This window comes from Pezoporus wallicus, unplaced genomic scaffold (genome assembly GCF_028554395.1).
Source record: "Pezoporus wallicus isolate ANWC-B61680 ecotype Strahan unplaced genomic scaffold, APGP_CSIRO_Pwel_v1 contig_14033, whole genome shotgun sequence".
NCBI lineage: Eukaryota > Metazoa > Chordata > Aves > Psittaciformes > Psittacidae > Pezoporus > Pezoporus wallicus.
Genome location: NW_026636703.1, coordinates 164280 through 190482, shown reverse-complemented (window position 1 = coordinate 190482; position 26203 = coordinate 164280). Strand labels below are relative to the sequence as shown.

Sequence of the window (26203 nt, the reverse complement as noted above, 5' to 3'; positions counted from 1 at the left end):
GGGCGCCCCTCGCCGGCCCCGCTCCCGGCGCCGAGCGCGGGGTCTTTTGTCCCGGGAGCGGGCGACGCCCTGCTCGCGGCGGCGGCGCCCCCTCCCCTCGCTGACAGGACCCCGCCATTGTTAGTGGGGAAGGGGCGGCGCCCGGGCGGGGCGCCCCGGCGCTACCGCGCTCGGGTTCCCGCGGCTGAGCCCCGCTTGCGAGGGGTGGTGCGGGGGGACCCGGCCCGCGGCCCCCGTGACCCCGTCCCTCCCCGTTCCCCTCGCTCCGGGGTGGGGCGTGGGGCCCGCACCTGCGGCGGGGGGCGGCAGGTGCCCGGATGTTGCCGTTGGCCCCGCCCTCCCTCGAGCCCCCCGCGCCCGCGGGATCGCGCGCGCGCGCGCCCTCTCCGCCTCCCCGGCGGTTTGAATTCGGTGCGGTCGGGAAGGCGCGGGCGGGGCCTCGGGCTCGGCTCCCATTGGCTGCCGGCGGAGCGAGGGGCGGTGCCGTTGGGAGGCCGGGCGGCGCCGGGAGCGCGCACAGGGCGCGGGGCCGCGCCTCGGCGGTGGCTGGGACCGGAGCATCCCCGCGGGGTTAACGCGCGCTCTGGCTCTGTTCTCGCGGCCGTGTGCGCGCTCCCGACCCGCTCCAGCCGCTCGGACCGACGCGGGTGTGAAGGAGCTCGGCGCGGCTGTGCCGCCCTGCCGGGCACCCGCCCTGCGCAGCACCGTGGCGTGGCCGCCGCTGAATGAGCGGTCCGATGGGAGCCTTTGTTTGCGGTTCTTAATCACGGTGGAGCGGACGGGGACTGAAACCGTCCGCCTGCAGCTGTACCCATAGATCCTGCAGCATCCATAATGGGGAGCGTCTCTGCTGTTCATGTACATCAGCCTCCCAGGCTGGAATTGCCGACTGCATTAACTGTCTTTTGTTCAGCGGGTCTGGTTGCGCTGAACGGTTCTTATTAGGAGGTAGATGAAATCCATGTACTCGCTGTTCAAAAGCATCTTTCTTTGTTATCTAGGACTCCAACTGATTGGCGTTCTTGCAGAGCTGGTTTCTGGAGTCATATTTTCTTGGTCATGGCTACTTCTGGTATGTGATATGCACTAAATGCTCTGATGTTGGTTTTTTTTCCTCTCAATTTCCTCAGAAATGATTCAAAAAATCCAGTCTAGTAAAATCAAGCGTTGTCACGGGGGTTTTCACCCATCTCGAGGCTGCTTTGGAGAAGCTGTTGGAACCGGGTGCTTGTGACAACATAACGAAAGCCCTCTCGGAGGAGGCTGGTAGCAGATGGGCTTCAGCTCAGCTGCATGCCATCTGCTCTGTGAACAGAACTGACGATCATCTTGGTGATCAAAGCTGGTGTGCTGGTACAGCTGACGCCATGCCAGGGCCTGATGTGTCTCCTCATAGGTGTTTGAAGAGAGAAGGCTGGCTTGCATGGTTCTTTGAAACCTGGTGTCAGGTCCTTAGGCAGACACCTTGAAACCTCCTTAAACTTGTCATTGGAGAATGGGTGAATTTTCCTTGGCAATGGGGATAATCTTGTTTTCATGGCCCTGGATATTAAAGGCTAAAAATCAAATGTCAGGTGCTTGGATTTCATAAATGCATGATGAAAAACTGCAAACAAAATTGCCTGCCGTGGCTTTGGATGGTGATGCTGCTGCTTAAAACTAGAGCATTGGCTCCCATGCTAACTGCTTTCTTAGGTGGGCTTTGTGAGGCTGAGTATTTGGAGGCTGTTGTTTAAGTTACTTCAGTTCCTAGCTTAAAATATTGTTCTATTTCTTTGTGTCTCCCCCCTCATGTTCCTAGATATTCAAGTGAAGGAACTGGAAAAGCGTGCTTCTGGGCAGGCATTTGAGCTGATACTCAGTCCCCGCTCAAAAGAAGCCGTTCCAGAATTCCCTCTTTCTCCCCCAAAGAAGAAGGATGTGTCATTGGAGGAGATCCAGAAGAAATTGGAAGCAGCAGAAGAGAGGCGTAAGGTAAACTTGAATCAGCCTAAGTGAGCTCTGCTCAAGCAGTCTGGGCAAGTTGTTTTGCTTTTTGTTTGGCTTTGTAAATTACTATTAATTGGATGCGTGGGACAAGTGATCCTCAATTTGTATTATGGTAAATGGAGTATTCATTGAACTCCTTTGGAGTCTCTGAGGCTTTTGGGAACCTTTGTTATGGTCTGCAAAGCTCCAGCTTTGTTCCCAAAGTGGTCTTGAATGGTCACTTGAAAAACTGGGAGAGTAAATGTGTAGTTGAGAGGGGATGTGCTTTCAGGATGAAGTGTTTCCTGGTCTTCAACATTGTAAGATCCATTTCCTCTTAGAAGACGTAGTGGTGAATGTGCAATGAGAAGGTGTGTGAATGCAGTGTCAAACTTGGTGCAGGATCCTGCTGTTGAGATGTAGCTTGGAGCTCTTGAATATGCAGAGGCTTACGAATGGAAGTGCCCCTGTATGACCTGAATCACAAAGATTCACCATTCTGAGAAGTGAGAACCTTCTAGGAAAGATCCATCAGTGTTAATACTTGAAAAAGTCTTTTTTTCCCCCCCAGAAAACCCCATTTAACAAAACCTGTGTGTGACAACAGAAACGGAAGTCTTGTGGGAGGTTGCGATGGTGAAATACCGGTTCTGTGGGTAGGGGAGCACCAGGGAGCTTGGTCCTGTATCAAAGTTGTGCTGTTGTAAACCAGCAGCAAATCTTTCCTCCTGGGAGCTGTGAGCAGCGCAGCTGTAGCTGTCTCTGTGGTTCCTCTCTCATGTCAAAGCACCCCTCCTCTGTTTCATTAGTCTCATGAAGCAGAAGTCCTGAAGCAGCTGGCTGAGAAGCGGGAGCACGAGAAGGAGGTGCTGCAGAAAGCCATTGAGGAAAACAACAACTTCAGCAAAATGGCAGAGGAGAAGCTGACCCACAAAATGGAAGCGAACAAAGAAAACCGTGAGGCACAAATGGCTGCTAAACTGGAGCGCTTGAGGGAGAAGGTGGGTGTGGAGTCCCAGCTCCCCTTTGGGAGCCAGTTTATCCATGCTCCTTACTTCAAATCCTGCTTAAATAAAGCAGAGTAAATGGCCAAGTGAGGGGGGTGCTATGAATCTATAGACACACAACGTGGTGGTTCTGTGCTGGTCTCATCTTGAAAGGTTAAATCTGCAGAGGACTGCAGAAATCCTCCTGCTGGGGAGAGGGAATGGATGCAGTTGGAGCAGCATCTCCCTCCTTTCTTACACAGCTTCATCGTGGAGCTGGTGTCAGTAACCTGTGCTCGCAGGTTGCTGTGGGGAGCAAGCTGGAGCCTGCCCGTCAGCTAACTGCTTCCTTGCTGTTGCCTTGCAGGACAAGCATATTGAAGAGGTTAGAAAGAACAAAGAAGGCAAAGACCCTGGTGAGGCTGAAACCGACTGACTTCATTCTGGAAACTGACTCTCTCCCCCTCCTCTAAATATCCAAAGACTGTACTGGCCAGTGGTTTTCTCTTTGGTTTTGTTTCGGTTCTGTTTTTTTTTTCTTTTTAAGTTTCTAGAAACTGATGTAGAGCTGTAAAATTAGATCCAAACTGTACACTTTGCGTGGGGGCTAGAGGAGAGACCTTCCGTGTTTCACTTTTTCTAAAGTGTTGTCTTTCCAGTGTAGCTATCTTCTTGTTGCATCCTTTTCTACTCCAGCGCGCTTGCTGCTGGGTTGATGGCTAGTACTGTATCAGCTCTGTAAGACGTTTGTGAAAGGAATAAGTAAAATATACTGTTCCATGCTAAATATGTTACACTTCAAAAATCTGACTCTGTCCCAGTCTGCTAAAATACTGCTGTAACTGAGTGACTAAATAAAGCTGCACAGTGCTGTTATGAGAATAACTTCTGACAATGGCATGAGAAACCACATGGGTTGGCTGAGGTGGGCAGCAGGCTCCCAGTGCTGGGTGGGAGGGTCCTCACATCCACGGCCATGCTGCTGCCTTTCCTAGAGCACTCTCATTGTCTTCATTCTACAATCAGAGCTTTGTTTGGACACCTCAGCAGGCGTCAGCTGTTGTGTGGTTTTTGTCCAAAGGAGTTCAGGGCCACCTCCCTTTGGGTGCTGATGCTTCAACAAATGAGTCCTTGTTACCACATGACTGATCTGAGCCTGCTTTTGATGAGGGTTGCTAGAAGATGACTTGTTCTATTCAATGGGGACTTGTGTCCCGCATCCTGTGGTGTCAGAGCATGGAAGGCAGGGACCTGTTCTGTGCTGGGATCCTCTGCCTGCCCCAGTGACAATGGTGCTGTGGCCAAGAGTTGTTTTGGCGTGTGCCAGATGCCTTGGGCCAGCACTTTGTGCCTCAGGCTGGAGATTAACTCCTGCGTGCAGGGATGTGTGTCTGTGTTCTGGTGTGTGAGGAATGGGTATGAGTGCACTTGTGCTCTGAGGAAAGGTGCTTTTTGGGTGCGTTGGGTACAGAGTTGCTGTAGGGTACAGCTGCCTTGAAAACACCCCAGACCCTTCCTCTAAGCACATCTGTAGGGGCTCATGCTCCTCTGTGGGGAAGGCAAGGTTGCAGTTGGGGTATGCACAGCCACAGAACTTCAGCATAAAGCTCGTGCTCTGAAGTCTCTGTTGCAGTGTGTGCGCTCAGAGCAGGGAAGCCTTGGGTGTCAAACAGTGGTGGCACTGCTCTTGGTGAGCACCTGTCTTCCTCCATTTGCACTCCTGATCTCAAGGCTCTGCTGCAGGATGGCTCCACATATGGAGCATCCTGCACTGCCCAAGTGACATTCTTCTTGTTTTCTTTAAGGGACTAATGCATCCTGGACCTCTTGACGTCTTCTGGGGCTTGCTAAAGAAGGAATCTCAGTTTAGAGAGCTTTTATGTATCACACTTGCTACCCTTGATTGCATCAGAGTTGTACTTAACTAAAAGCTGATACTGCTCTGTTTGAATGAAGGAAGAATGGAGATAAGCCCCGCACAGGCAGCTGTGATTGGGTCCTTTCCCTGAAGGAGTTTCAGAGTGTTTTGATCCTGTACTTTCACCCCCTCTGCAGCAGAGGCATAGGGCAGGTTTAGGGCTTTTAATGGCACATGTCAATCTTGTGTAAGCTGAGAGCATGGGGCTGTGGGCCAGGCTCCATGTGCGGAAGTGAGGGCCAGGGAATACAGAGCTGACCTTTGAGGCAAAAGCTTGAACCTGCTCCATAGTGTGCTTACCAAAGAGGTTGAAGATCTAGCATTGCATAATGGAGCTGTGAGTGCTGGGTCAGATGCCATGTACAAGATCAGGCATAATTAGCAATGACAAAACCCTCAGGTTATTGTTAATACATTCCTTCACTTGTTGAGGAAAGAAGGAGAGTCCCAAATACTGTGTGTGGGGTTGCTGTTGTCTGTTCAAGGGCTGCAGGAGGAGGGTGATGGCACTGCCAATACCCAAATGGTTATTAAGCACAAAGAGACATTGAGAGTGAGTTTCTGACTTGCCAAAGCTGTCACATCCCAGCTCAGGGCCTTCTGTTCCCCTGGCTTAGTCCTGCTCTGTGTGGCTGCCTGTGTGAAGCTTAACTGGAGCTTTATGGCCAGGGTCTGAGCTTGGTTTTACAAATACTCGGAGCTGCTGTGGGGCAATGGAAGTTTTGGGGGGTGGGAACGAGATCTGAGGGAGCAAACAGTGAAAAGACGCAGTGATCTGAGAAGGGAAAATGGAGGGGGGGAAGAACCAGCTCGCGGGAGCTGCTGCTCGGGCAGAGCGGGACCGGTGTCTCCGGCAGGAAAAGCCGCGCTGGAGCGAAGCGGAGAGGATGGAGAGCCCCGAACGGCCGCGGTCAGGGATGGGGGGGGCGCGCAGCCGGGGCAGGAGCGGCCGCGGGGCGGGCCGGGGCGGGCGCAGGGGGCGGAGGCGCTGCGGGTCGTGGTGCGCAGCGGGAGCGGAACGGAGCGGAGCGGAGCTCGCAGCAGGTTGGGGGGATCCCGCGGCTTGGCGGAGGCGGGGGGGGGACGACGGGGTGGGGACGGGGAGGGGAGGGCCCTGAGAGCGGGCCCGATCCCTGCCCGCCCCGGGAGGCGCTGCCCGGGCACGGCCGCTGCGGTGAAGGTGAAGGCACGATCGTAGCTGAGAAGAACCGGCTGGGTACGGATGTGAGCGCAGGGGAGAGCGGCTGCGAGCGCCGCGGCTGAGGCTGTGTCCGTAAAGGGAGGATCCAGTGGGATGGGTGGATGCTGCTTGAGACAGGAAATGCTCTGTAGGGTATAACAGGCGTTTGAAGCGACGTTATTGACATCTCGGAGGTATGAGGAGGTGGTTATTCAGCGTAGAAGGCAGATTAATAATTTTCAGCCCCGCAGAGGATGTGCTCTGTTTGTAACCGAGCATTGCCCAAGGCTTCATAGCTTGGAATAGCTTTGCAAATCGACTCCTGCTCCAACAAGTTTTGGAGGACCTGAGGTAAATACCGCTCCTTTTCCTGCCTTGTGCTCAGCTGCCTGGAATGCAGCTCCCCCCCCGCTGCAGCATCTCCCTGAGCAGATCCAGGCATTTGTATTCTGGTGGCTGTCCCATGGTCTGGAGCTGAGCCCTGTACCCGGATGTGCTGGGCAGAGGCAGCCCTGGCACAGAGCAGCTCTCAGTTCAAACTGCCCCTTGAATTGTGCTCAGAACAGCTCAACCCGGGGAGTTCTGCTTTGTCCCGTGTCTCCCCGGCAGGACTTGAGGCTGTGAGTTGTGAGGTCTCACAACTTGAGGTTGTGAGAAGAGCTTGATGAAGTCAGGTTTTCACTGCAGCCTCTTCATGTCGTGGTGGTACAAGAGGGTTTACGAGGCCAAGCAAGGGTCGGGATTGCCCTCTGTGAGGTGCTGCCCCAGGCCAGGCTGGGGGCCTCTTTAACCTGGGTAAAGAGTAGAGAGGAAGCCATGCAGCAGCACGAGTTACGCATGGATCCACTCTGTTTTGGTGAGGAAATTGCAGAGATCTTAACAATAAACAGTCCCATCCCCACCTCCTCCTGTTCCTGAGCCTCAAGGAGCTTTTCCCGTCTGAGCTGTCCCCAGAATGACTGCACTTGCCAGGAGATGAGGTGTAAATCGCCACCAGAGCTGGATGGGAGTTGGGCTTCAGAACCTGCCTGAGCAAGAGCAGGTAGAGAGGAGGAATCTCATTTCAAGCACGTTCTGTTCAGTGTGTTTTGAAAGTTGCCATGAAAAGGCAGAGCAAGCCAGCGGGGCTGTCCTTGTCTTGATAAGGGCAGCAGCTTCCAAATGGCAGATATGGAAGCGCTGGCTCGCACAGATGACGCTGCTGGATCTCGGTGATGCAACCGGATGAGCTCACTCAAACTGTGTTGGTTTCGTGCAAAGCTGCCTGGAAAAGCAGGAGCTGCAAAAAGGCAGCCAGAACTGCAAACACAGAAGTTAGATCTGTCACTGCCGTTGGGTATTTATGCTCTCAAATGCACCCCTCGTGAAGCGGAGCAGGATGTCCCAGTGCTGTGTGGGAATGTGGCTTGTTCTTTGTAAAGGCAGATGCTGCAAACCAAGGGGGAAATGCAGGAGCAGGAGGGTTGTTTAGGATGTTTGGGTTGTTTGGCAAGCTGCTGGGAAGGGGTGAGCTAAGAACTGGTGCATCCTGGTGTGTTGAGCACTGTCAGTTAACCCCATACTTGTGTCCTCTACCTCTGTGCTCCTCCAGACCATCTGTCTGTGCAGCATGGGGCACTCCAGGGGTTCCTAAATCTCCCTTTAGCCTCTTTCCTATCACTATTTTGGGTAATGCTTCTATTTCAGCTCTGATGAGGCTGTTCTCCAGTCACTCGGGAGTTTACGTTATCTCTGGGGAAAAAAAACGAAGTGCTCCAACAGCCCCTGCTTGGTTTGGTTTTATTTGCTGTAAAGTCACTCTTAAACCGCAAAGCAAAGCTCTTTCTTTCCCATCCCAGAGGTCGCTTTGCGTGGCTGGAACCCCCCCGTTCAGCTGCATCATGGCAACAGTGGTCACTGAAAGGCTGAGCCGGCTCTTCATTAACGTGCGGCAGATCCCTCAACTGCTGGCTCCCCTCTCTCCCTCCACCGTCAGCAGTTCCGAGGTGCCAAAGGTCTTCTGGAAGCCCTACATCCACACCGGCTACCGGCCCGTGCAGCAGACCTGGCGCTATTACTTCTCGACGCTCTTCCAGCAGCACAATGAGGCCATCAATGTCTGGACTCATCTGGTGGCAGCGCTGATCCTGCTGCTACGGTTCCAGCAGCTCTCTCAGCGAGTGGATTTTGGACAGGACCTGCATGCCCAGCCCCTCTTCATCATCATCGTGGCATCCATCACCTACCTGATGTTCAGCAGCCTCGCTCACCTTCTGCAGGCCAAATCTGAGTTCTGGCACTACAGCTTCTTCTTCATGGACTATGTGGGGGTTGCCATCTACCAGTACGGCAGCGCTCTGGTGCACTACTACTATGCAATTGAGCCGAGCTGGCACGAGAAGATCAAGGGGTTCTACATGCCAGCAGCAGCCCTCTTAGCGTGGCTGTCCTGTGCCGGCTCCTGCTACGCTAAGTACCGGTACCACCAGTCCACTCGCCTCCTGAGCCGGCTCTGCCAGGAGCTGCCCTCTGGCCTGGCCTACATGCTGGACATCAGCCCCGTGGCTCACCGCATCTGCATCGCGCCACGCTCTGAGCGCGATGACCCGGCCCTGCTCTACCACAAGTGCCAAGTGCTCTTCTTCCTAATCGGAGCCTTCTTCTTCTCACACCCTTACCCCGAGAAGTGGCTCCCTGGGAAATGCCACTTCTTCGGGCAGAGCCATCAGATCTTCCACGTGTTCCTGGTGCTCTGCACGCTGGCACAGATAGAGGCGGTGGTGCTGGACTACGAGTCCAGGCGCCAGATCTATTCCACTCTTCAGGGCGATTTGGCACATAATTTCTCTGCCCTGTGCCTCTTCACTGTGACCTGCTCTGTCCTCACTGCTGCTTACATGGCCCGGAAGGTGAAGAACAAGCTGAGCTTCAAAGAAGAGTAAGAGCTCTGAAGGAGAAGCGGGTGAGCTCACCTGACCGGTTGTTCTGGAGCCAGATGATGCTGGCACGAATTCGGGTGCAGGTTTAGAGAAGAGGAATGAAGCGCTTTGTGAGCTGTTACTCAGCAGTGCTCTCTGTAGGGAGGGAAAGAGCAAAGTAAGAGCTGCTTTTAATGTTGTAATTCAGAATTAACTCCAGCTTGCACTTACAATGGTCCCTGCTTTAATTCACGTCTGAATAAACAGTTGGAATCATAGAATCACAGAATGGTTTGGGTTGGAAAGGACCTTAAGATCATCCAGTTGCAATCCCATGTCATGGGCAGGGACACCTCACACTAAACCAGGTCACTCAGGGCTCTGTCCAACCTGGCCTTGAACACCACCAGGGATGGAAGAATCACAACTTCCCTGGGCAACCCATTCCAGTGCTTCACCACCCTCACAGTAAAGAACTTCTTCCTTAGATCCAATCTAAACTTCCCCTGCTTAAGTTTTAACCCATCACCCCTTGTCCTATCACTACAGTCCCTAATGAAGAGTCCCTCCCCAGCATCCCTATAGGCCCCCTTCAGACACTGGAAGCTGCTCTAAGGTCTCCAGGCAGCTTCTCTTCTCCAGGCTGAACAGCCCCAACTCTCTCAGCCTGTCTCCATACAGGAGGTGCTCCAGCCCCTGAGCATCCTCATGGCCTCCTCTGGACTTGTTCCAACAGTTCCATGTCCTTTTTCTAAATGAAATAATCTTATGCTAGATCTAGAATATTTTATATCTACCCATATATAATCTTATGAATGAAATGACCTTGGCGCTGCAGCCCTGCCACAGCGGTGCGCTGGTGCCAAAGCAAGAGGTGAGCAGATCCCCCCATTGCTCGCTGCCGGCAGCGGTGGGATCCTGCCCACGGGAGCAGACCGCAGACAAAGGAGCGAGTTTATTTGTTACCGGCTCAGGCCCCTCCTATGGCTCTGGGCGCTGAGCGGAGCCGCCCGTGCCCGCAGGGCCCTGAACCGGCGCCGGGCTCTGACCCCCGGTACCTCAGCCAAGCCTGGGCTCCCGCCCGCCACCGGCGCCGGGCTCTGACCCCCGGTACCTCAGTGTCCACCAGCCCGGGCATGGATCGCGGGCGGTGTGGGGCCGGCCCGGCCGGGGGCTGCGATGTGTGGCTGGACACGGCCGGGATGAAGCGCGGTGCGGAGCAGGTGGGGCCCGGCCCGGCGGGGGGGGGGCACCGGGTCCTGGGGGCAGGAGCGGCAGAGGGAGGGGAGGGTCGGGGGTGCGGAGCTGTGGGGAGGGCGCGGGGCGGGCAGCAGAGCGCGGTGGGAGCGGGCTGAGGCCATGGTGCTGAGCATCCTGCTTGGACGGGCTGCGGCCGCGGTGCTGAGCACCCTGCTTGGACGGGCTGCGGCCGCGGTGCTGAGCATCCTGCGTGAACGGGCTGCGGCCGTGGTGCTGAGCATCCTGCTTGGACGGGCTGCGGCCGCGGTGCTGAGCATCCTGCCAGGAGCGGGCTGCGGCCGTGGTGCTGAGCATCCTGCTTGGACGGGCTGCGGCCGCGGTGCTGAGCACCCTGCTTGGACGGGCTGCGGCCGTGGTGCTGAGCACCCTGCTTGGACGGGCTGCGGCCGTGGTGCTGAGCATCCTGCTTGGACGGGCTGCGGCCGTGGTGCTGAGCACCCTGCTTGGACGGGCTGCGGCCGCGGTGCTGAGCATCCTGCGTGAACGGGCTGCGGCCGTGGTGCTGAGCATCCTGCTTGGACGGGCTGCGGCCGCGGTGCTGAGCAGCTGCGGCCGTGGTGCTGAGCACCCTGCTTGGACGGGCTGCGGCCGTGGTGCTGAGCATCCTGCGTGAACGGGCTGCGGCCGTGGTGCTGAGCACCCTGCTTGGACGGGCTGCGGCCGTGGTGCTGAGCACCCTGCTCCGTGACCCTGCTGGGGCTTGGGCGAGGTGACCCCAGGGGCCCCTTCCCGCAGGCGGAGCTGAAGCGTTTAACAAAGGCGGGGATTGCCCCGCAGCGCCGGAGGAGAGGATTTGCTGGTTCCAGCAGCGCGCATTCACCTGGTCCTTTGCACACGCAGCCCCTCGGAGCCAACCCCACAGCACCTCTGCGGGTCCTGGCAAGGAGATGCCGCTCCGCTGCTTCCGCACAGAGCAGAGGCTCTCGGCCGCGCACGAAGCAAACCAGGATCTCGTCCTTCTTCAGCAGAACAGGTACCTGCGTGTGGCCCTGGGGGACAGCAGCCTCGGGCTGTAGTGGGAACCCCTCCTCGCTGTGCCCTCGGCAGCTTGGCTGGGCAGCAAAGTGCGTTTTGTGGCAAGGACAGCAAAGGTTAAAGGGTTGCATCCCCAAAGGGTTTTATTGCGATGGTTGAGCTGAATGCAGGCACCTTTTCCAGTGTTAGGTTAAAGCGTAAGTGAGAGCAGTCACAGCCAGGCTTCACTGGGGAGCAACCTGAGCACTAAGCACAGCCCCAGGCTTGGCTCCCAACACCGGAGTTCTCATTGGAGCGTTGGGAAGGTTGATTCAGCCCCAGCACTGACACGTGTCCAGGTGAAAGCGTTCCCTTCTGGGTTCCTGATGGCATCACATGAAGGATGCTCCAGCTGGGAACGCTGCTTGGGCTGTGGTGGGGGGTTCATGCCAGGTTTGTTCCGAACAACAGCAGCCCTAAACTGCTGGTTAAGTGCCCTTGGAAGAGCGTTGCTGCTGGAGGTGAGTGAGGAAAGGGTTTATGAGGGGTTGGACAAAGCCTTTTCTAAAGAACGGTGTTTAATCCTGGCTGAACCAGTGAAGGAATCACAGGGGAACGGGAATATCCCTGCTCCTTTTGAACGTGTTGTGTGCTTTCCTCTCCCTTTTTTTGTTGGATTCCCTCAGTCCAGTGCCTTTACTTATTCACTGTGTGCCTTTGGCTTCATTGCACGCTCCTGCCTGGTCTGTCGGAGTGGTTCTTATTGTTGTGGGGTTTTTTTGCTCATTGTTCTTTTAGCTTGTCCTGAAGTGAGAATGACCTCACTTATACTGAGAGATTTATCAGTATTTATATAGTGTATCTTGACAGATATACTGTATTAGACTTCATATGGAAGGGTTTCAGAAGGAAACATGGGACTTGGTACCTTCATCAGGCAACCAAAGCTGTCAGAGTTTCACTGTGAAGTTCTGTGTTTTGGGGCTGTTTTGGTAACTCCTGAGCTGCTGCTTCCGAAGGGAATGTCAGGAGGGAGCTGCCTGCATGCAGACGGGAGGGACTGGAGCATCCCACCGCTGGGAAGGTGGCCAACTCCACCTCCTCCAGTGGTTGAGGCTGCCGTTCACCTGCAGCAGCCCACAGGGAGGTGGTGGCAGCACCAGCCTGGCCTCGAGAACACAAGTGGCAGCTCTGTGCCGAGCATCAAGGAATGGTAGCAACTGGCCCCGAGCAATGAGCTCGGGTTTTACCTGATTCTTTCTTGTTTTCAGATGAAACAGACAAGGAAAACTGCAGGCCGCCTCCTTCCATCCCGCATAAGGACTGGAAAGGAAAAGGTATTTCTGTGGCTGCCTGCCCTGTGAAGATCTTGGCTTTGCCACGGATGGAAGGAGCCCAGCACCAACCGCCCTTCCGAGGCGAGGAGGGGACAGCACCGGTTACAGCCCAGTGTTGTGCAGATCCTGTCACAGAGCCACAGGTGGAGGCCTCCAGTGGGGCAGGAGAGGGTCGCTGCTGCTCCGGCCTCGTGCGCTGTTCAGAGGGCACCCAGCTCATCCCTCACACACACAAAGCCCAGTTGGTGGCTGGAGAAGCAGCTTCATCCAGCAGCAGCAGGGGATGCAAACCAGAGGGCCAGGAACCCCCTGAGGAGGCAAAGGCCGGACTTGACTTCCACTGGAGACTTGGTGCAGAGCAGAATAAGAAAGCACAGCAAGGGAGCAGTGTTAATGCTTTAAGTGATTTTACTGGGAACAGAAACCCCGCTGTCATCAGTGGCAGGACCGGGGCTCCCGGCTTTCATCCGGCTCCGCAGGGACCAGGTAGAGCGTGGCCCCTGCGAGAGCGCAGCCAGAACACGGGTGCTGCTTCAGCCGAGGCGGGATGGGACAGTCCCTGCAGGGAGCTCTTCACCCAGGACTCGGAGGGGAACAGGGTAATCGCTCACTGGGAGGTCCCATCTCCGTGCAGGCAGCTCCCCTGCTCTCCCTCCAAGGGCTGTTCCAGCGGCGCTGCAGGATGGAGCTGGAGCGAAGGGGAGCAGGAGCCGGAGCTGTGCTATGAGCTGCTGTTCACGCAGGATTCGGAGGGGGGCAGAGTGATCAAGCACTGACACGAGCCCTGGAACGGGCTGGGCAGCCTCTGGAAAGCGTTTTGTTTGTCAGCACTGGGCAGGTGTCCCTGCTGCTTCTGTGAGTGTGGCTTAGGCAGCACCTGCAGCAGCCCCGTGCATCAGGCAGGACCCCTCTGTGCACTGAGATTATGCTTTAATAAAGGTAGAACTTGGAAGCACTCTGTGTGTGCAGTGGTTTGAGTGTTTGACTCCTGGTTACAGCCCGGGTGCCTGAGGCGAGTTTCAGAGTGAAGTTGTGGCAAAGAGGAGGAATTGTCACGGTGTACCCGAGTGTGAACAGTGCCAGCGTGGGGCTGGGAGCTCCTGTGCAGGTGGGATGCAGCTTGGTGCAGTGGGGCTGCCCCTAATGGGTTATGGCCTCCAGCTCTTGCTGTGGGGAGCAGTGAGGGCTTGGGCAATACAATGGGTCTGTGCTGGTGTCACTGCTTGTGGCAGTTGCAGTCTCAGTAACAGTGGAACATCCTGTATGCACATCCTGTATGCTGCACGTTCAACATAACCCCCTGCTTTTGGATGGGCTACTTTAGATGTTACCTGTTTTAAAGTGCAGAGACCAGCTGCTCCAAAACCCCGGGGTCACGAGCAGCAGGGTCCATTTGTGAGCACCATCAGGCTGCAGAACAGCCTGTCCTGGCAGCAGCAGCCACCTTTTGTTCTTTCTTTTTAAATGTCAGGTATGTCCTCCTTTACCACTGCAAATGGCACCTTTTAAGGCAGCTTCACTTTCCCCTCGGGCCAGATTAATGTACAATAATTATGATGTACAATAGAGCGAACAAGAGTTATGCCATAGCTCAGAAGTGAATTGTGCTGATACACTTGTATATCCAGTCTGCACATGGAGCAGGCTCCTAGGAACCAGGAATTCTTGGTTACAGCTCCATCTTATCCACAGGCAGGTGTATTGCCATCAAACCCTTATACTGGGACAGGGAGAAGGGTCACATCATCTGCTGGCTCTTGGCCCACATCTGAGGGGGAGGAGTTGTATCAGCTCCCTAAGAAACCGATGAAGTCTTACCTGCTACTCCTGCTCCTGCTGGCCAGAGGCAGGTACAGGCCTCTTTTGCTTTTAAGGTGGGGATGAGGAGTTAATTGTTCCAGGGCTGAGGGCCGGTGCATTAACAAAGGCTTTGGCATCTGAGTGTGCTCATCTCCAGCACCACCAGCACCCACCTGGGCTGCAGCAGCTGAACTCTGTCACTGTCACTCCCCAGCCTGCCCAAGATACAAACGCCCCCGCTGACATGTTTGGACACATGCATTAACAATATCAAGGACAGCCATTGTCTTATTAAGGCTCCATTTTATATAAAGGAATAAAATCCAACATCCTTTAAATACAGCCATGAGAACACTGCAGAGGTGTAGCTGAAGGAAAGCTCTTCAGTCAGTGAGAAGTGTAGCCACAGGCAATGCCAAGCTCCTTCATCCCCTTCCTCAGTGACAGCTCTTGTGGCAGGTGCTTGGTTCTTAGCAATAAATAGACCTTCTGAGTGCTAAATGAAGTACATTATCTGAATACAAGGACTAGTAATGAAACATTAAATTACTGGCAAGAAATGAAGGCCATTCTGTCATGCAGTTGTGGGGTAACTTACTTGGAAATACCCAGGGCAGCCTAAAACCACCCCGTGGCCCTTCGGTGGGACCGGGTGATTTGATCAATGCCCATGGGTTCATCCTGCCATGGGGCAGACACAGGTACCCGGAGGACAACTTCTGCTGCTGTCATTTAACCACCTCCTAAACACTGAGGGCCTGGAAGCGCTGGGTAGCTTATTCTCAGTAGCTCTGTACCATGCTCAGAACAAGCGACAGAACGGGCTCTTTGCATTCCTTTATACTGGAAATGGTAACTGGTCACACTGGGACGAGGCCGGTACAAGCTAATGCTTAATGTGAACCTAAGGAAAACTGTAGGTGGGAAGAACATCATCCAGCAGCACGTGTTTCACTCTAGAAGATCCTCAGCAATAATCAACATCAAAATACAGGTGGAAAAGAATTTCCATCTTCTTAAAAAGGTTTGTCTTAAATGTAACAATACATGGAAAACACACCAAATCCAAAGGGTCTTTCCTAAGTCAGGGTCCAGTGCAGAAACCATTTCTCATTGACAAAAGAGGCAAAAGGCTCCATCCTTAGGAAGGCAGCTACTGTGGAAAATACTGTGGGAGCAGTAACGCTTGCAGAGTTTAATGCCAGGAGCATCACTTCTCCTTCAGGGCCAGATCTTCATCCTTGAGGGCAAATTTTCTTCTCAGAACTTCTGCGATGAGAACCGCCGGGTCCTCCTCCTTCAGAGACGTTCGGTTTCTGCTTGGAAGACAAAAGCACAGCGTGTCAGCCAAGAGAAGTGCCAGCCCGATGCTTTACAGCTCTGGCTTGAGAGTCTTAAGTATCTTTCTGCAGCCTTTGTCATGGGTTTAAACTGAAAACTGGGCAAGTTCAGGTTACATCTAAGGCAGAAGCTCTTCCCTGTGAGGGTGCTGAGGCGCTGGCACAGGGTGCCCAGAGAAGCTGTGGCTGCCCCATCCCTGGCAGTGTTCAAGGCCAGGCTGCACAGAGCCTTGGGAGACATGGTCTAGTGTGAGGCATCCCTGCCAGTGGCAGGGGGTTGGAACTGGATGCTCTTAAGGTCCTTTCCAACCCAAACCATTCTGTATTAGCTTTTGCCCAAGCGGAGGAGATGCAAAAAGCATTTAAAACTTAAAAGCAGTCACCTTTCCTGCTGGCTTAGAAAAGCTGGAGCTCATTCTGTGGATCAAAAGCTCAGCACTGAAGCTCTTTATAATTTTTATTCAACTGTGTTAATAACAAGTAAGTGAAATAAAACTTCATTATTTACAGCAACATATCCTCTACAGGAATCTGCAAGTGGTGTTGGAGGTGAAGTCCTGCAAGGATTTCTTCTTTTTCATACACAATGGATAGCTATACAATGGCTAGGTGCTCTCCTAATTAAAGATGGGTATTTATATGTATTTTGAAGGAGGACTGGTACACATTTCCCTTCGCTTAGCTACTGCACATGTGTTCTCCTGTAGTGTTCTGTTACCAAAGCATCTTGCCTCTTGCACAGTTCTGCAAATGCTTCTCACTCATTCCTGGAGCTCCCAGGGTTGTGTTTAAGTACCGAGTCTTAAACAGGAGTATCAGAGAAGCCTGTGTACTTATCTCATTAAGCATCATTTGGTACCTTCACCTACTTAAAAGCATCACACACTCTTTAAGTGCAACAAGTGCTACATGAGCAGAACTGCACGTCACAGAGCGAGCACAGGGCTGCTCATTCCTCAGCATCAGCTCCAGGGAATGGGGTCTAGGAATTAATGCTCATCAAGTGAGGAACATCAGGGATTTAGGATTTATTTAAGGTAATTTTTCAGCTGCCTGTGATTTGTCAAACAGCTTTCCTTAAGCTACAATAACCATACCCTAAAATGTCACTGCTGAATGCAGGAAGCAAGTTAGAGGCTGAGGTGGAGAAGCAGCTGAGGGGACAGCAGTTCTGCTCCAGCAGGAACAGTCTCAAACTCTTGTGTTGAGGTGTTCCTAAGGCAGCTGCAGCAGCGTGACCCAGCTCAGGCTCACTGGCTTTGCAACAGGATCTGTACAAGGGGGGTTTTGCCCCTGAATAATGCACACTTCCCTGTTCACCTGGCACCCAGCAGCACCCCACAAAAGGAGAAGGAAGAGGAGCAACACATCTGTTGGTCCATGAGTCCTACTCACCCCCAGGAGAGACTACAGGCATTTATATAAAGCGAGTGAGTGTTCAAGCTTCAAGTAATCTTTGACACCTAGGAAAGCTGAACACATTTCCCTCCTTTGACTCCATCACTTATTTCAGTGCTGAGAATTTAATTTCTTTTGAACTGAATTAAGCAAAGATATCCTGGCATCACACAATGCAGGAACATGACACAACCTAATGACTGGATTCAAGCTGGAAAATGGGGGAACTGAACTTCCTCACTGTGATCTCACACTAAAGCAAAAGCAGCAGAGCTGATGTTAAAGCTGTTCTATCAGCTGGGCAGAACCTTGCCTCATCATGAGACAAGCAAAACCCTGCCCAAAGCTCAAAGCTGGGCCAGATGCAAAAGCTGAGAAGCTCCATGTATTAATTCCTGTATGTGATAAAAAGCTGCTGAGCTTCCAGGGATGCTAACCAGGCCTCCAGGATGCTGTAAGCACCAGCCCCTGGAAGCACTGCAAGCAAAGCAGGCTGCTGATCCACATGGGCCTCCTTTAGTGTAGGTAAACAAGCTGGAACAGGCAAATATTGTGCTTACTGCTGCAGGTTCCCCTCCACTGCTTTCTATTGAGGCAGGTAAAGCCACCATTAAAAAACCCCAAACCCTGACACACGCTACCACGTTCTGCTATAAAGAGGAATTTTCCCACTGTGACTCACAGAGCAGCACCAAGGAACAGGGAATGCAGCATCCAGCCTCTGAAGTGATTGGACAGGCAGGAAGAAAAGAAAAGAAGATAAAATCATGGGTGTTCAGGAAGCACTTACAAGTCTTTGCTTTGTTTCATCCTATGAATGTCTTTGAGGATGCCCATCATGTCTGCGAAACTGCTGGCCTTGGACAGAGACACAGAATCCTCCTCATCAGGATCCTTTGACTCTGCTTTGCAGCACTCGGAGGCTGTGGAGCAGAGCAGGGACACGGACGGGAGCTCGGGGCTCTCCAGCTCTGCCTCCTCCTCCGTGATGTCACTAATGACAAAGGAGGTTGTAGACTGGAAAGAGGGTCCGAAACAAGGTAGAGGAGAAGATGCATTTGAACTTCCTGGAGACAGTAAATCTGGTGTGAATGAAGCAGAAGCTGAAAAAGAAAACAATACAGGTGGATAGAGCAACTCATGGCAAACAGAACACAAACCAAGAAGCATCATCAGCCAAGATATGAGAGAAAAAAGTCATCCTATTCTCTGATCCCCTCCATGTCGACTCTGCTTCCTACACCACCACATTCCAACGCAACACCTCCAATACCTTTCATCTCACCACCCCCCTCATGTATCTCTATTCCTATCATGCCCACCAGCAGATCACTCCTCCAGTTCCCCCACTGCACCCCATTCCTGCTGCCAGGCCATGCTAACTCACAGTGGTTTTACAGGTAAGGAACAGAGATGGAGCTGCTGCTCCAGGTCCCAGCAGGATCCTGCAGAAGAACGCAGGTCTCAGTTGTTTTAACTTTTCTCCTGTTTTTCTTCAGCACCATGAGAACTTCTTGCCTTGCTGTTCCTTTCACACTCCTTCCCCCCATAACCATCCTGCCTGGTGAGAATGCAGAGCTGGTTCAGGACCTCCAGCATTTTACACTAGACAGTCACAGTGATTCACTCTGTCACTGCAGGCATTTTGACCTGTTCTGCTTTCCATCACCATCTGTACAATGAGAATAGCATCCCCCTGGTTCTGCAGGGAAGATGGGATTGATTTGCTCACACTTTAAAACACAGTGAGGGGATCAACAACTGTGTAAATTCCAAGTGCTAAGTGAAAATGAGTTCAGTATTTCCAGTGTAAAACATTAAGGGAAACAACCAAACCCTCAGAAATGCATTTAGTGTGCAAAGACTGTGAAAGACCCTTCCTGTACTGAAAACAAACTGCACCTTGAAGCACTAATGCCCTTGGCCTCAGAGCAAACCTGTAGATAGTTACCATTTTCCAACACAGGGGTTTCTCTAACAGTATATAACAAAGCAGATTGCACAGTATTTCTTTGTTGACATCAATCTTTCCAAAATAAGTCTGCTAAACAGTTATCTCCTTCATCAGATTACAAGTCACAGCAGGGCCCTACATCACAGCTCCCTGTTATTGACTTAAAGGACATGAAGTCAATAGGAACTGTTCTCAAATGCCAGCTGGTAACAGCCAGGCCCATGGCTGAGTGGAGAGGGAGAGAGAAAGGTATTAAATGATTAAATCATTTTTCTCCCATCTGGATCTCAAATTTCCCTCATTATTACTCTCCTTGAATTAACCCAGACTTTTCTAGCACACCGTAAGTGTAGAGCTGAGACAACACTTAGAAGGAAAACACGGAATTTCCCCTGTTCTTTATTCCAATTCAGCTGTTCCTCTGATCTTGCATAAAGAAAGAGGACACGTGCAGCCTGTCTGTAAGGGACATTTGTGATGCCTTGTTTTGTGCTTGCTCCCTGCAGAGCTGAGGGTAATGCATCTCCCTCAGGCCCAGACTGGCCTCAATCTCATGTGCCACTGTACCAGTGGAGGCAAGTGGTGTGTCAGGATCCAGTGTCCTGGGAGAGGAGCAAAGATGACAAGAAACACCAGCACAAGGAGGTGGTGCTCTCTGTGTGTGCATACAACAACTACAAAAGTGCGACGAAGATCATCAGAAGCACCTCATCTCATCTAAATACAACCCTGCACCCCAGCTAAATGCATCTCATGTGTTCTCATCTGGTTGCCTAAGCATTTACATTACTGATGTCAAGTGGATTCTTGGAGTCCATTGACTGAGGTGAACAAAGCCCCAGTCCAAATCTGCCATGTAGAAACCAGCATGTGAACTAAATCAAACACCACAACCCTATTTCCTGTTCAAATGCACTGATGGGTCGCAGATAGCTGGGTTAAATATAAGCTGTCATTAAAGCTGCAAGCTGCAGCTTGGGGCTCCAATCATCAGGCAACTACCAGAGGTTTGGTCTCTGCACGCTGCACAGCGCAAACCAGCCATCTGGGAATGAAAAACATCACTTGCTCTCAGATGGACGATAAGCAAGGTTTCATCAGCCACTATTACCCACCATAAACAGGAATTCACCTGCCTGGTATCACTTCAAGTGTGGCACAATCCCCTTTTGTTGTTGTTGGGTTGTTTTTTTGGGTTTTTTAAGCAATGGGAAGAATTAGAGGAGCTCCTTCTCCTCTGGGAAGCAGCAACAACACAGCTGCTGCCTTGGTTATTGGCAAGAGTGCTCTGCAGGGAAGAAATGCAGCTCTTTGGAAAAACTGTGCTCAAGGAGGACTGAATTCCTTTAGTTTGCAAAGCTGTTCAGTAGTTTTTGAGTGGGGAGAGCAACATCTCTGCCTCTGAATACTTCATAAATGGATACCAAGGTATTTCTCTCATACTAGTTTCCATACTCTGGACCAGCCACTGTAAAAGCAAAGACATGTAGAACCACTTGGATGTGGATCTTACCAAATATCATTGTATTTTCTGAGCTGAGTATACAGCAAAAACCATGAAAGGAAAAGAAGTAAAAAGCCTTTCTTCACAGCCAGCTTTATGGCTAAAACATGGCTTTTAACTGCATACAATTTTACTAAAGGAAATACATCAACCAGCTCAGCTGTAAATAAATCAGCTTTTCCCCAAACACTTCTGTGCCACAGAAATGGAACCGCCACTTTCATACCAGAAACAAACACTGACATCTCCCTCCTACCCAAATCAAGACATATCTCTCCTGCTCATGGCCAGCTTGCAGCAGGAATGGCAAGAATAAACCAAATGTTTTCATGAATTGAGATACTCAAGATGCCCCAGCCTCCACAGCAAATGCAGTCACAAAGCAGCAATTGTTATATCTCACAAAACAAGCTGGAATCCTCCAATGAAACAGATGCAAACATCTGAACACAGAACCAGCGCAGAGCTGACACCAAAGGTGGCATCCCACGACCAGCATCCACAGCTCTGCTGGAAAAACAACCTGCAGGTCTGGTCAGCATGGGGAAATAACATGGTTCACTAAGTCAACCCTTCTCACTCAACAAACCAAAGTGCATGATGTTCCTACCTGACTCTGCAGCGACTATTTTAGCTATCTGACTCCGAAGGTGACTCAGCTCATCCTGGAGCTCTGTTGTTCGGCTCAGTGCTGGTAAACCAGGTTTCTTCAAGGCGAGCAGCTTCTCCTCCTGCCTCCTCAGGTTGGGGACTGAAGCATTTCGCTGTATAACAGTGAAGGGACTCGGCTTCCACTTGTGCTTCAGCGGGCGAGTGTCGCTTCTACAGGACAAAACCCCATTGGTCATTTACAAGGCCCAGACCCCTCCATGACAATAATGTGGCAAAGCTCTGCCTCTACCTCAGGACAGCAGAAGACTTCAACACAATGAATTACTGTGCCACTGTGCTGTGCGTGCCACTGTATGTGCTCTCTGCATTACAAGCAATGTGAAACCATAGGAAATTATAAGGAATACAGGTATCATGACACAAGATCTGCTGGGAGGACACAGGGACAAAAGTTGGGGCGTGCGCACACAGTTTCAAGTCAGTTCTCTCCTGGTAGCTGTGTTTCCATGCCAGACAGCGTGCTGGCTGCATGAGGGAACATCACTTACTGATTAACTTTACCTCTGACTTCAAAGTCTGTTTGTCTTTCACAAGATACCTGTTACTATTGCCCTGCTTTAAGTACAAAAGTTCAGCTGACCAGAACCAGACTCCTAGGGCCAGAACATTTCAATCCCAGGGGAACTCAACTCTTCAATTTTTTAACCAGAAAGTTACCAACTTTCTAACCAGAATCTAACACAGATTAAGGGGGCTGCTCTAAGCAGCTCTATCAGTAGGTAAAACATGGCATGACGCAGGCTCCTAGCACTGCCTACAGGAATTCCTCCCAGCATCCTTTGCCCAATTTGGTTTTTCTCCATCTCCATCATTGGGAAAAATGTCTTTCAACAGGCACCACATCAGACCTTGAGAGGGCTGAAAGCTGCAGTCATTTAATCAATGTCAGACCTATGCTGTGAGAAATAAACCAGCATATAGAAGTAAGGACCAGCAGACACAAAGAGGAACCCAACCTGACTCTGGCGTATGTTTCCTCATCATCTGCCGCTATCCACACAATATCTGCCAAGGTGGGGACTGGAGGGACGTCATTTAAATAGAGCTCTGAGACATTAGGTAGAACCTAAAAAGAAGGAAGTTACATTAAGAAGATGGTGACCCTATCTCCTATCTCCAGATGTGCTGCACGGGTTGTCAGAGCCTCCCCTCTGTCCAGGCTGGCAGCTGCACGTGTAGATGTGTGACAACACCACCATTTGGCTGAGGGAGACATCATCTTTGGCTCCTGCAGGCTCCTGGGTGTGTGGTATGTTACTGTGCTCTCCAAGCCTGAGCTGCAAGGCAGCAAAGGGACACTTGATCCAGCTGAGCACACTGCCAAGGCCCATGTGCAACACCGTGCCTCTACAAGTCCCAGCGCTGCCCTTGAGCTCAAACAGGGACGTGCTTCCAGAAACGCTTTTTGTTTTGCAGCACAGGCCCAGAGGGCACGTGGCTGCTGGAGGTCACACAACAAAGCTCTGGTTCAGCAGCTCAATACTTCTGTCCCCTCCAGCTTGCTAACCCAGTAAACAGACAGCACTTGAGCAGGCACCTTCTGCTGCCAACAACCACTTCACAAGAAGAGAATTAAAAAGAAATTAAGGAATCTGAGCATTCATGATCCTGCAGCTCTACAGCCACCAGCAGCACCACACGACAGTGCAGTGCCCAGACCACCATATCCCTGATGAGTTCTTACCTCAAAGGTTGCTCTGGGACAGGGCTTTAAAGGGAGGTTTGACCCGATTCTCCTGACAACGCTGCGTGCTGAGCCATGGGGTTTGTTCTGCCAGATGGGGATCGTCTACAAGAACCCATGTGATAGAATTAATGTTTGAAGTCAGTTCCCCTTATTGAGATCTTGTCAAATTGGAAACTGTCCTATAAAATCAGCTTGGGGCTCTGCTCTCTTTTTTATTTGTTCAGTGATGATCGGAATTGGGAACTTGCTAATAACCATGATCTTTATTTCATAAAACTCTGTTTTGGCTGAACACAAGTGAGAGTCAGCCAGTTCCTAAGGGGCAAGTTAAACACGGGTGGAGCATTCCCAGGACTGACAACTAAAAGCAGTCAGTGACAGACACCAAACAGCAGACGAAAAGGGATCAGAAGAGAAACCCAGCGTCACGGGAGGGGCCCAGGGGCCAAACGAACTCAGGAGAAAGGCTTATTTAAGGGGACAGCCTCACTTCCACATGCTCCTTAACAGCAGCAGCACTGTCGGGTGGCTGTTGACAGCAAAGCGATGAGTCTGCTCAATGCCTTTCCCAACCGGGGCCGATGGGCACAGCCCTGGGGGATGTTTTCAGACAGCGCGATCCGCGGGTGCTTCTGCACCGGGTCCGGGTGGTGAAGCGCCCCGTGGCAGTGCGACAGCGCAGCACAAGGCTCCGCACGGGGACAAAGCGGGCTCCAAGCCGGCTCTAGCGCTCGGTTCACCACCGAGGCCCCTCGCTGCCGGAGCTGCGCAAACCGCGCCCGCCCTTCACTTACGGACTCCGCGGCCATCTCCGGCGCTGGCGGCGGCCGCGGGGCGGGCTCAGCGCTGGGTGCTGCGGGCCGGGCTCATCTTACCCCGCTCCCGCCGGGTCTCACTGCAACACACAAGCGACTCGCTGCGGGCCGTGCCCCCCCCTCACCCCGGGGCCGGAGCCCGTCCCGCTCCTTCCCCCCCTCCCTCCGCCCCGCCGGTACCTGCGCTCCCGACCCCTCCGCCGCCATCACCCGGAACCAGAACGCGCCCCTCGCACTTCCGCCACCCCCCGCGCATGCACCGGACCCCGCAGCGGAACCGGCGCCCCCGCCGCATCCCCGCCCCCGCCCCCCCGGAGCAAGGACTGGACTGCGGGAGGCCGAGCTCGTGGGACGGGTTTAACGTGTGACAGCACCTGCAGCCGCGCCGCTCCCACCGCCCCCCGCCGGCAAACATCGGCCCTGGCCCCGCCGCGGGTTTCAGGCCAGAGCGTCACCCAGCACAGCAGGGGCGGGGGCAGCGGCGCCTCGGCCGGTACCATCGGGAACGCGCACTCGAGTTACACAGAGACGGGGAGCTCGGAGCGGGTCAGCGGCTCCTGCCCGGGGCCCGCCCGCAACTCCCGGGCTGCCCTCGCCCTTCGGAGCCGCCGTAGCTCCCGGTTTGCCAAGCCCCGACAGACAGGAGCCATCCCGGGCTGTGCAGCCGCTGCTCCCTCCGGCCCCTCCTGCACACTAACGGAACGGAGCCTCCCTTCCCCGGCAACAAGCACCAGACACGGCTTCGAGGGGCTCGGGAAACGGGCAACAAGACCGCAGGAGCAGCTCTGTTGCAGCCAGGAGGGCACACGGACGCGGAGCAGGGGGCACAGGCACTCGCTCCTTTGGGCCAGAGTCCTCTCAGGGGACGAGGCCACCAGACAACAGGAGCTCGGTCTCAAATGCTGCCCGGGGACTGTGGCACTGTCTGCAGCCAACAATGCTGCCCAGTCCCAGGCTGTCGGTACTGCAGCCCCTGGAGTGGGTAAAAGTGCAGAGGTAATGCATAGTTAGAATGCCGATACTGAGAAACAGCCCAAGGGGAATTCATCTCACTGGAGCAATTAGTGAAGCTACGCTGGCTCAGCCGGGAGGTCGACCTCAGCCCAGTGTACAGCCAGGAGGGCTGGGGCAGAGTGGGTGATCCTCACCCCTGGGCTCCTCCCAGAACAAGAAAACAACCCGAAAAAGCCACCCAAAAAACACCCAAAGGTTTCCCTCCCCCTCCCCCTGTGTGACTTGGTCCAACAAAACTGTGCTTCAAGAGAGCAGAAAAAGCATCCCCAGCCATGGCTGTCTGCAGCCATCTACCGAAGATGCTTTTGTCTCCTCACCTCTACAGGAACAGGCTTTGAAACCTGTTTCATTTAACCCTTCCTCGTCCAGATTATGCTCACTCTGTAGAAGGCATTGGTATGGAGCAGGAGCAACTGCTCAGGGTGGTTACAGGTACGTGAAAATGGCAGTCTGTCCAAGGCATTTCTCTGGAAAACTACTGGAATTTCCATGAGTGCTGCTGGCTTGTAGAACTGCTCAGTTCTTAGCCAGTTAACACTCCTGGAGCAGTTCCTGAAGGGAATGTCATGGTTCCTCATTCAGTGGGGCTTGGAAGCTCAAATGAAACATGGACAGAGCATGAAACCAATGCCCTCTGAGCAAAGCTCCCAAAGCTGGGGCCTGGGAGTGGGGCTGGGCAGTGCTCACTGCCGTGTCCCACAGCCTGGAATGCACATCCTGCAGGACTCTGACCCCATGTCCCCCTGTTAATCACAGAACCATAGAATGGTCTGGGTTGGAAAGGACCTTAAGATCATCCAGTTCCAACCCCCTGCCATGGGCAGGGACACCTCACACTAGACCATGTCACCCAAGGCTCTGTCCAGCCTGGCCTTGAACACTGCCAGAGATGGAGCATTCACCACTTCTTTGGGCAGCCTGTGCCAGTGCCTCACCACCCTCACCATAAAGAACTTCCTTACATCTAACCTGAACTTTCCCTGTTTTAGTTTAAACCCATCACCCCCTGTCCTATTGCTCCAGAGGCATGATGAATCCATGCCTCTGAGCTGCACCGTACTTCTAAGGCCATGGTCTCCATTCTACTGTGCCAACCTCAGCATCTCCCTTGGATACAGAGAACCTGAATAAACAAGACCACTCTCCCACCACAGCAGTGGTGGGAGGAGGCCAGAGCCCCATGCTCCAGCTCCACCTGCATTTACATCTACCCATGATCAGCACAGTCCCATCACACACTGGTGGCCACAGCTGTCCATAAATGCTGCCATGAAGAGCTGGTATGTGACATGAGGTGTGTGTGTGTAGGCCACTGGCTACCAGGAGGGAGCTTCCCACCTGCGCTGGGTTCTGCACCATCACACCACAAGGGCTGGGTCTAATGGCAATGCTGCTCTCCGGGATCCCACACAGTCCAGTCCTGGGGTCAGGGCTTTCTGGGTGACGTGTGGTTAGAGCTGGTACAGGACTTTCACCTCAGAGTCTGGAAAAACATGAAGGTGGTTGGCAAACCAAGGAG

General features: G+C 53.1%; 3 protein-coding genes and 1 long non-coding RNA gene across 7 annotated transcripts; 2 read left to right on the top strand and 2 right to left on the bottom strand.

Annotated features, from left to right (window-relative positions):
* The first annotated feature begins 929 nt into the window (after window positions 1-929).
* STMN1 (stathmin 1) lies at window positions 930-3830 on the top strand. Its single transcript, XM_057401210.1, has 4 exons — window positions 930-1072; window positions 1802-1974; window positions 2778-2969; window positions 3322-3830. The coding sequence occupies exons 1-4, from the start codon at window positions 1060-1062 to the stop codon at window positions 3388-3390; spliced, it is 447 nt and encodes a 148-aa protein (XP_057257193.1). The 5' UTR covers window positions 930-1059; the 3' UTR covers window positions 3391-3830.
* Window positions 3831-7895: 4065 nt separating this feature from the next.
* Window positions 7896-9230, top strand: PAQR7 (progestin and adipoQ receptor family member 7). Its single transcript, XM_057401209.1, has one exon. It carries the CDS (start codon window positions 7933-7935, stop codon window positions 8971-8973), a length of 1041 nt encoding a protein of 346 aa, XP_057257192.1. The 5' UTR covers window positions 7896-7932; the 3' UTR covers window positions 8974-9230.
* Window positions 9231-14583: 5353 nt separating this feature from the next.
* On the bottom strand, window positions 14584-23950 carry MTFR1L (mitochondrial fission regulator 1 like). Of its 4 annotated transcripts, none has more exons than XM_057401206.1 (7): window positions 23851-23950; window positions 23650-23750; window positions 22853-22957; window positions 22125-22234; window positions 21107-21318; window positions 17829-18141; window positions 14584-15619 (listed from the first exon to the last, which is right to left on the bottom strand). In XM_057401206.1, the coding sequence occupies exons 2-7, from the start codon at window positions 23662-23664 to the stop codon at window positions 15511-15513; spliced, it is 864 nt and encodes a 287-aa protein (XP_057257189.1). In that variant the 5' UTR covers window positions 23665-23750; window positions 23851-23950; the 3' UTR covers window positions 14584-15510. The 4 variants fall into 4 exon arrangements, with proteins under 4 accessions (XP_057257189.1, XP_057257191.1, XP_057257187.1 ...); XM_057401208.1 differs by having other exon boundaries at window positions 14584-15616; XM_057401204.1 differs by lacking the exon at window positions 23650-23750 and having other exon boundaries at window positions 23851-23892.
* Window positions 23951-24014: 64 nt separating this feature from the next.
* On the bottom strand, window positions 24015-26163 carry LOC130594936 (uncharacterized). The gene is made up of 2 exons (XR_008971193.1): window positions 25745-26163; window positions 24015-24643 (listed from the first exon to the last, which is right to left on the bottom strand). It is a non-coding gene; the product is annotated as an uncharacterized LOC130594936 (long non-coding RNA).
* Between the last annotated feature and the right edge of the window lie 40 nt (window positions 26164-26203).